This window comes from Elephantulus edwardii, unplaced genomic scaffold (assembly GCF_000299155.1).
Source record: "Elephantulus edwardii isolate Elephantulus edwardi_28Jun2011 unplaced genomic scaffold, EleEdw1.0 scaffold00353, whole genome shotgun sequence".
In the NCBI taxonomy this organism is placed as follows: domain Eukaryota; kingdom Metazoa; phylum Chordata; class Mammalia; order Macroscelidea; family Macroscelididae; genus Elephantulus; species Elephantulus edwardii.
In genome coordinates this window covers 399,844-410,184 of record NW_006400103.1, presented here as the reverse complement: position 1 = coordinate 410,184, position 10,341 = coordinate 399,844, and the positions used below count along the sequence as shown (strand labels likewise).

The window sequence follows — 10,341 nt, the reverse complement described above, 5'->3', positions numbered from 1 at the left end:
CAGTTTGGTGGTAACCCATTTGCTTCCTTAGTGAGCAATACCACCTCTGGTGAAGGAAGTCAACCTTCTCGTACTGAAAATAGAGATCCATTGCCCAATCCATGGGCTCCACAGGCTTCCCAGACTTCATCAGCTTCCAGCGGCACAGCTAGCACTGTGGGTAGCACTGGTGGTAGTTCTAACAGTGGCACAACTGGGCAAAGTACTGCTGCACCCAATTTGGGCGCTGGAGTAGGAGGTATGCTCATAATCACTTTTTCTTCATTGTTGTACATCTTTTTGCATGGGTGATAAAGTACGTTTTGTGCTAGAATTTTTATTTTTAAAGGAAGGTTTAGATATATGATTAGTATGTTTGCATTACAGGTCACAAAAGAATTGAGGATTTTTTGTTTGTTTGTTTTTATGATACGAGAAGAAGTTTTCGTGGTTTTGGCTCAATAGAAGGAAGCTGGCAACCTGTGTAGAATATATATATCCTGGCTCTGGTTTGGTTTTTTAATTCTAAATCATTCTAACTCTCAAGCACCACTTGGGGGAATTTTCTAGATCAGATTACCTCTCAAATTTGTTTAAAAAATTTCTGTATTAGACCTGGATCATAAATCTTCTATATTTTCATTTATGATCTGTTTTTTGAGGAGATTTTGATGTGTACAATAGCGTGGCACTTTGTTTACTGTAAATTCACTCACTCAGTCCTTACCATCTGGTTGGACCTGACTTATCGCTGAACTACCAGTGGATTTTTAGGGACTGTAAATGGCACAGGAGGAGATTGCCCATCATGTTCCTGATGGTGGATTTGAACCGTGTGCTTTTGGCTTGGCAGTACAACCTCTTTGTATTAGGCCACTGGAATTCTCTGTTCTGTGAAGACTTGATAAATAGATTTTCTTTTTCCTCCTACTAAGATACTTGCATGCTGATGTTTTGTCCATGGTTTGTTGTTATTGTTGTTGTTGTTGTTATGTGCCATCGAGTCGCTTGCGACTCATACCGACCCTATGTACTACAGCCCTAAACTCCGTTCTGTCCTGTGCCAATCGCACTGTCTCTGACACTCCCATCCCGATTATCCCAGTCACTTAATCAATCCGCCTCATAGAGGGTCTTCCCCTCCTGCGCCGTCCCTCCACCCTCCCAAGCATGATGTCCCTCTCCAAGGACCTCTCCCTCCTTACAAAATGTCCAAAGTATGTCAGATGAAGCCCCAGAATCCTTGCCTCCAAGGATTGGCCTGGTTTAACCCTCTCCAGGATGAATCTGTTTGTTTTCTTGGCAGTCCAGGGTACATACAATACTCTTCTCAAGCACCACAGCTCAAAGGCATCAATTCTCCTTCTATCCTCCTTGATCATTGTCCAACTCTCTGATGCTTAACAAATGATTGCAAAGACCATAGCCTGTATCAGATGCACCTTGGTCTCGAGAGTGACACCATTGCTCTTCAGTACCCTGGAGAGGTCCCTAACAGCAGACTTTCTCATCGCAGTACGTTTTTTTATTTCCTGGCTACTGGTGCCAAGAGTGTTGACCGTGGAGCCAAGCAGACTGAAGTTGTTAACAATCTCAATCTATTTGCCATCCATCCTGATGCTGCCAGTTGGTCCAGTGGTGAGAATGTTTGTCTTGACATTGAGCTTCAAACCATACTGAAGCCTGCAGATCTTGACCCTCTGCAGCAAGCATTTCAGGTCCTCCTCAGATTCGGCAAGCAGGCTTGTGTTATCTGCATAACGCAGATTGTTAATAGATCTTCCACCAATCCTGACACCACACTTCTCCTCATAGAGCCCAGCCTCTCAGATAATTTGTTCTGCATACAGGTTGAAAAGGTATGGAGATAGGACACACTCCTGACATACGCCTTTCCGAATTTTGAACCATGCAGTGTTTTCTTGCTCTGTTCTGACGACTGCATCTTGGTCCAAGTATAGGTTTCACATTAGCATGATCAAGTGTTCTGGGATTCCCATTCTTCTCAGAGTCAGCCACAGTTTGTTATGATCCACACAGTCAAATAACACAGGTGGACATTCTTCTGGTATTCCCTGCTTTCAGCTAAGATCCATCTAACATCCGCTACAATATCCCTAGTACCACTACCCCTTCTAAACCCAGCCTGGACTTCTGGCATTTCTCCGCTGATGTGCTGTTCCAGTCGTTTTTGGATAATCTTCAGTAGAATCTTGCTTGCATGTGAAATCAATGATATTGTTCTGTAGTTTCTGCACTCTGTTGGGTCACCCTTCTTTGGGATGGGAACAAATATAGATCTCTTCCAGTCAGTTGGCCAAGTGGTTGTTCTCCAGATTTCTTGGCACAACCTGGTGAGCACATCCAGGGCAGCATCTGTTAGATGAAATATCTCAATTGGGATACCATCTATTCTGGGGTCATATCTTTTGCTCTTTCCTTCAAAGCAGCTTGAACTTCTTCCTTCATCACCATAGGCTCTTGCTCATATGTGATTTCATTTAATTCTTTTGTGTCTACTAGTTCCTTTTGATACAGTGACTCAGTATAGTCTTTCCATCTTCTTTTAAAACTTCCTGGATCGTATAATATTCTGCCTAAAGCATCCTTGATTATAGCAACTCTAGGTTTGAATTTGTTCTTCAGTTCCTTGAGCTTCAGAAATGCTGAATGAATTTGGCCCTTTTGATTTTCCGACTCTAGCTCCTCGCATATTTCATTGTAATATTTTGCTTTGTCATTCCAAGCTGCCTTTTGGAATCTTCTGTTCAGCTCTTTAGTATCTTGAATTCTTCCTTGTGCTTTGGCTTCTCTACGATCCAGTGCAATCTTCAGAGTTTCTTCTGACATCCATTTTGGTCTTTTCTTCCTCTTCTGGCTTTGTAATGACCGTTTGCACTCCTGGATGATGCATTTGACATCCTCCCACAACTCATCTGGTCTTCGCTCATTAATGTTCAAGGCCTCAAACCTATTCCTGAGAGGATTCTGAAATTCAGGTGGGATGAACTCAAAGTCATATTTGGTTCCTGTGGATTCGGTTTAATTTTCCTCAGCTTCAGCTTGAACTTGCATATGAGTAGTTGGTGGTCTATTCCACAGTCAGCCCCTGGCCTTGTTTTCACAGCTGATACTGAGCTTCTTTTTTCCCACAGATACAATCGATCTGATTCCCATGTGCATACCATCAGGTGAAATCCATGTGTAGAACCTGCCTTTATGTTTCTTAGAAAACGTATTTGCAATGAATAGGTCATTGATTGTGCAAAGTTCAATCACTCTATCTCTAGCTTTATTTCGGTCACCAAGTCCACGTTTTCCAACTATTGATTTCTTCTTCTCTGTTCCCATCTTTTGCATTCCAGTCACCCATTATTATCAAAGTACCTTGATTGCATGTTTGATTGATCTCCGACTGTAAAAGTTGGTAGAAATCATCTATTTCTTCTTCTTTGGCTCTGGTTGTTGGTGCATATATCTGAGTGATAGTGGTATTCACTGTACTTCCTTGTACGCGTATGGATATTATCCTGTTACTCAAAATGTTGTACTTCAAGACAGATCTAGAGATTACTTTTTTAACTATGAAAGAATCTCCATTTTTCCTCGCCTTTTCATCTCTGGAGTAATATGTCATATGATCGTCTGAATCAAAATGCTCCATGCCGGTCCATCTCATCTCTCCAATGTCTTCTTTCTTAACAATGTCTAATTTTCCCACATTCTTGGTTCTCACATTCCATGTTCCAATCACTGGTGTCTGGTTACAATTGTTCCTTTGTATTTCCATACCTGAAAGCTCAGCCTCAGTTGCCCTTTCTGTTATCTACATGTGTTCTTTTGTACATAGGGTTTTCAGAGGCCTGCTATTTCAGAAGTGGGTGGCCAGTCCTTCTTCCTAGTCTGTCTTAATCTGAATGTTCAGATTTAGGAGTATCTGACACACAAGCAGTTTATAGATCAGTGAATGATAAATCCCTCATTGTGGAGTTAACCAGAGAAACTGACTTCTGATACCTAGTTTGTAATTAGGAGCAGTGAAATTAGGAGAGCACTTCCCTACAGTAAAAAGACCCAGATATACCTTTAAAAAGGTGACTGTGTTTTACCAGAGAAGAAAAGGATCAATGGAATTTTTTAATTAATTGCTGAGATAATAATTCAGAAGGGGAGGCAATTGTTGGACAAACATTGCATTTCCTTTTGGAGAGCACAGTTAGTGTTATGAGATCTCTGGGAACAGCACAGATTTTATAAAACCTTCTAATAAAACATGTTTTGCATTGTACTTAATTTGGTGTTACAGTCTTTTGCGAGAGCAGGACACTTTCCCCCCCATTTTAAAAGTCAGCAAACAGAGTTAAATTTTCTAAGCTAGTAGGATATTGCTGCCCCCATCCTTGCTATAGTGTGTCTTAACAAATTGTGATTAAAAACAAGAGAAAATTAGCAAGAGTAAAAATAAGTATTTGCTAATGTTTTTTAATTCACTTCCTGTTAAATTTTTTATCATTTTAATGTTACCATCAAAGTAAAACAAGAAGCAAAAGTGAATTTATTATGCTATCCTATTAACTTGTGTTCACACATATATTGTGATTATTTGGAGTCTGGTGGATTGCGTGAATAGTTGACCACTATTTGAAAGAAGTCTGTCTTAGAAGAAAGGCTTGCTGGTTTGTTTCTAATTAGCTGTGGAAACGTGTGTAGCACAGTTTACTCTGACCCATGAGTTTTAGTGAGCTCACCAGCAGCTGATTACTCCTTGCTAGGATGATGCCATTTTCAAGATTGGATACATGCATACAAATGAAATGTGCAACTTTCTTTGCCTATAACAGTTGCTGTAAAATGTTAGGAAATCTTAGAGCAGAGAGCAGCAAACTATTCCTTTAAAGGAGTTAGATGATAATTTAGGGTTTGTAGGCCAGGAAGCAAAACCAAAAAAATATCACAAGAGAAAATAAATTTCCACAAAATTTTAATTGTGTACTTAAAAATAATAGGGTATAATATTTTTATCTACTAATGGGAAAAATTCATGATGTTGTTGTTGTATACCATGTAATCAGAACTGACACATAGCTGACTATTCCATGGTTTTCAGAGACAGAAATCACACAGGAGTTGATTGCCCTTCTTTTCTCCCACAGACCCTTACCACTTACTTGTAAGCCAGAACACACAGTTAAGTCTTGGAGAAGGAGCAACCAGTGTGCTCCTTAAAGGCAAGGGTGGCAAAGCTTTGTCTCTCATCCTTGGTGCATGTTGTTAGAAGAGGCTATTCCTTGGAAAAGGACATCATGCTTCGAGGTTGGAGGGTCAGCGAAGGAGTAGAAGACCCTCAGTGAGATGTATTAACACATTTACTGTGGCTGTGTGCTCAAATGTGTTGGGAATAAGGATGGCACAAGATAGTATAAGGTTCAGATATGTTGTTCAGAGGGTTGCTATGCAACTCAGCCACACCTTGTTACAGCAGTGAGAAACTGTTCTTTTGGGAAGACATTTTACACTTACTTGGGTTAACATTGCTTCATGTAATAAAAATCCATTTCAAATGTTCATCTATTCGTGATATATATATAATGAGTTTTTAAGTATTTCAGTATTGGAAATGTTATTTAGCTTATGTATTCATTCCATAAGTTTGTAGTTTAACTAAACATACATGACTGGCATTTGTGAAATTCTTTGGAATCCTTACTTTGAGCTTTATTTTTAGTATATCTTTAAATTGTAGATTAATCACTTCAGTTGAAATTGGTAACTCCTCAGTTGTTGAATGAATCAATTCTGGAAAATTCTGCTAGGGCTTTAATTTGTAAACTTGGATGCGAGTGGAGATCTTGATTTACTATGAACTCTTAAAGCTGTTGCTTGTAAACAAAATAATAGTAACTGTGTGGATCATAACAAACTATAGCTAACATTGAGAAGAATGAGAGTCCCAGAACACTTGTGTATTCATGCAAAACCTGTACTTAGACCAAATCGCAGCTGTGTGTAGTATTGCACTTATTGTTTAAGTATGAACATAATGAGTGCTGAATGTGATTCTCTCTTTTGCAATGCTGAAGAAAAAGTTTTCTCATACATTGTCAGTTTATTAGTCTTTTCAATAGTCATTTCAACTGTTTTTATTTGCCTTAAATTGACATTAGAACTTAGCTTCTCTGTGAGATGTGATTTTACTGTAAATGCAACTATAATATTAGAATTTTAAGTTCTTATTACTGAAGTGGGCATATACTTTTTAAGATGATTTTTTTCTTTAATGTGGGGTTTTTGTTGCTGTTGTGGTTTCTTTTTTTTTCCAAATTTATTATTTTTTTGTTTGTACCGTCAAATCAGATCTGACTGGTACAGGAGGAGATTGTCCCTCCTTGTCCAGCAGAGCATCTGAGATTGCAGTGCAGCTTCTTGCCACTAGGCCACCAGAGCGCGCCAGTTTTAAAAATTCTTAATCCTGTTTTGTAGTATGTATACACATCCGGATTGCTAAAATTATGCATAATGCTTATTTTATAGCATGAAATTTATTTATGTATCATGCCTTTTCCTTAATATATCTTTTTTGTTTTAAAAACAAATTTGTAGCTAGTATGTTCAACACACCAGGAATGCAGAGTTTGTTGCAGCAAATAACTGAAAACCCACAGCTCATGCAGAATATGTTGTCTGCCCCCTACATGAGAAGCATGATGCAATCACTAAGCCAGAACCCTGATCTTGCTGCACAGGTGAGTTGTAATTTTTTGTTGTTAAATGCTGACTTTAATGTGACTGTACAACAGAGCAAAGCAACTGAGGATGAAATCTGCTTTGAGATGTATTATTTTAGTGTTAGAAATTTGTCATTTCTTAACAGTTTATTTCCATCTGACGTTTTTAAAGTGTTAAATAACTTTTCCTCATGACATTAGATTAATGTTTCTTTTCTAAATACTGGAGCTATTCACAAGGAAAAGATGTGGTGGTCTGTTTGAAGCCTGGTGGGACTATTCTGCTTTGTCCTGTAGAGTTGTTAGGAGTTGGGATCAAGCTGACGACCGTGGATGTGGTCGCGAGTTACGTTTAAAGAACCGCCAGATACCTTAGATGTCTTGATACTAACTTTGCTCTGAAATTTAAAATTGGAGCAAATAAATTAAGCTTTTATGCAAAATTTTGTACAGTTTTAAATGTATGTTTTAGGTAGGTTTTATGGGAGATTATTGTTATTTATTTACAAAAGAACAGACTGAATTATTAGCATTGAGCACTCAACATAATGAGCTGGTTTTGACAATAGAATGATTCCATCAATGTTTTTTAAGTACATTTTTCTAATAGTTGAATGCACATGTTAGTATTAAAATTTGTCATTAATAAACACATTCTTTCTCAGCCTATATATATATATATATATATATTATTAACAATGAATTCATATTTATTCATTTACTTGATCACTTTGACATACTGGTTACTGTAAAGCAATATGTTGATAAAGGGTAGAATGAATGTCTTTTAGAAACTTGTATATAGAAAGAATAAAATGAGTTATCAACAGATAAAACTTTAGTTTCTCTTTTGTGTTTATTTTTCAGTGTTGAAAATTCTAGAGAACAGAAACTATCAGTTGTATTATAAGCAAGGGCAGGTTAGTTAGGAGCAAAGAAATAAATATTTAAAATAGTTATAGACTGTGGTTGTGTGAAATAACTACTGAAAGATTAATATGAGAATAAATAGATAATGTCTTAAGAAGGTGCAGTCACAGTGGTCCTTGGAGGCAAAGATAATAAAGCTTCACCTCACAAAAAAAAACAAAAAAAAAAAAAAAAGCTTCACCTCACATACTTTAGGTGTACTGTTGCTAGGAAAGGCTATTTCTTTGAAAGGGACATTATGCTGGATAGGTGAAGGGACATGAGGAAGACTCTCAACCAAGTGGATTGATTCAGTGACTGCAGCAGTGGGCTCAAATGTGTCAGAGATTGTGAGGATGACACGGACAGGACAAGGTTCAGATGATCACAATATTTTAATTACTTAAATTTGATTAACTACTTGAGAGCAGGATTACATCCTCAAACCCTTATATCTCTGTCCCTACCCCAGACTTTACTTGGCTTTACGTTCTGGGGGAAATGTGATCTAAAATTTGCCATTTTAAAGCTATATGAATTTACTCGTTTCTGTTTGTGCATTGTAGTCTTATTTTCAGATATTGACTATCGCGAATATTGTCCCTGACTTTCTACATTTGTAGGATCTATATGAAGATGAGAAAGCATGTAGCTTTTCTCATCTCTGGTGATAGTGAAATGAAATCCAAATGCTAATTTTGGTGGTTTGAAGTAATTTTACATCATTCAGGTCTTGAACATTTTAACCCATTTCCTAGAGATATGTTGATGTTAGTCATGGCTGATTTCTACCAACTTCATTTCTTTAGCAAGTTGGTTGCTGTCTTGTGTTATTTCTGTATCTGATACTAGCTGTCTTATAGTAGGAGGTAGATACAGTAGTTCCAGATTTGAAATTTTTTTGTGCTTGCCACTTGCATGTGGAAGTTTCTAAGCAAACCGTACATAGTGTCATGTGTCTTTATTTTTGTCAGTGTAGTGGAAAATGTTTCCTCCTGAATGTCAGCTACTGTCATTTTTCTATAAAGGCCAGGTTCTCATTTTTGCATTAGGAAAAGCCCAAGAACGTAAATGCTTTTATTTTTTAGGTTGTTGCATGTCATAATCACCATTTTCATTGAGTGAGAAACAGCTTCACATTTTTTTCAAGATCCCTCTTGTAGACCTTACTTCCCCATCTCCTTTTTTATTTATGTTCTGTCTTCCTCCTTTAAAATGCCAATATAGGCAATTGGGGAAGATAGAATATTAAACAAGGTACAATACTTGTTATAGATATTTCCAGTAAAACTGTTTGAACACTTGCCCCATAGATGATGCTGAATAATCCCCTATTTGCTGGAAATCCACAGCTTCAAGAGCAAATGAGACAACAGCTCCCAACTTTCCTCCAACAAGTGAGTAAGAAAAGATGCTAGCTATCTTTGGTAATGATTTGCTTGAAAAAAGTTTGATAAACAGTTTCCTTGCTGTTCCATAGCTGATAGCACAACATAGAATAGAGAAAGCAAGTGCTCTCAATTCAGAGAAATCAGCTTAATCTTTAACTAAGCCCATTTCACAGCTGATTTTTTTACTTAGAGTTCTACATGTTATACATTCTTAAACATTTGTACAAAAATGTTGAGGAAAGAATCATCTTGTTTTTACTTTTGAGGATTTTGATTGCTTCGTTAATGCCATGAACCATTTCCTTTCACTTCAGTAGCTTTAAAGTGTATCATTTTGCCATACTATGCTTTATGGTTTAATTAATCTTGAATAACAGGAAAGAGCTACCCTGTTCTATTTAATGAGTTTTGTTTCTTTGTAATGTTTTCATTTCTTTAAATCTGATACAGTACTTTTTTTTCCATGGGGTGAATCTCATTTCCTAAAATTCTGAATTAGCAAGAATAAACTTTGTCAGCTTTGTCATGTGAGGGTGATTACATTATAAATGTTTTTGGAATTGCCCTAGTACTTGATTATCTCAATGATAAAAAGAAAATAGACCTGGTGTTTTGGAAAATGGTAGTTAAAACACTTAGAAATATTATACAAATGATTCTCAAGCCCATAAACTATTAAATAAGGCTGGTCAGTGTGTCCTTGATCTGTTTTGATGTTGTAAACATAGCTTTCTTGGTTAGGTAGGTGGTGTATATGTAGATGTAGTAATAGTGCTAAACTTTGGATACATCTTTTCTCACTTATGATAGTGTTTTATCAAATGTGTCTTATTGACAAAATTGCTACTTTTTTTACTAATACCACTTGATTAGAAGGTTATGTGGCTTTTACCCTATTGCCATAATTGCATAAATTGTGAATTTGGAAGTTATCTGTAGAAAGGATAACTGAATCTTTTGTAGAAGGGTTACAACTTTGGCTTCCAGAGTAGCTCCTGATTGTCTTTCATTATGACAAATAGCTCTCATGATAGTCTTGGGAGGAGGTCAAGAATTGATCTCTATGCTGGATTGTGTCAAAAAGGAGAGGTGTGTGCTTATTTTGGGAAAGCAGTGAGAATCTGTGCCAAGTAAAATGGTTTAGATTTTTTTTCCCCCCAGAAACATAGCAAAGAAAAGATTTAACATTTGCCTTAAGTCATTTTAATTCTTTGTTAACCCTAATTTTCTTTTTTCCCTTAGATGCAGAACCCTGATACACTGTCAGCAATGTCAAATCCTAGAGCAATGCAGGCATTGTTACAGATTCAACAGGGTTTACAGACATTAGCAACGGA

The 10,341-nt window shown here is 37.1% G+C and overlaps 1 protein-coding gene across 1 annotated transcript in view; it reads left to right on the top strand.

Moving 5' to 3' along the window:
• UBQLN1 (ubiquilin 1) overlaps positions 1-10,341 on the top strand; it is a 56,019-nt gene that overhangs the window by 41,844 nt on the left and 3,834 nt on the right. The window contains exons 6-9 of the mRNA XM_006901962.1: positions 4-238; positions 6,580-6,722; positions 8,927-9,010; positions 10,247-10,341. The exon at positions 10,247-10,341 is cut by the window's right edge and continues 20 nt beyond it. Of these exons, the coding sequence (XP_006902024.1) occupies positions 4-238; positions 6,580-6,722; positions 8,927-9,010; positions 10,247-10,341 (557 nt within the window). The remainder of the gene's footprint in view (positions 1-3; positions 239-6,579; positions 6,723-8,926; positions 9,011-10,246) is intronic.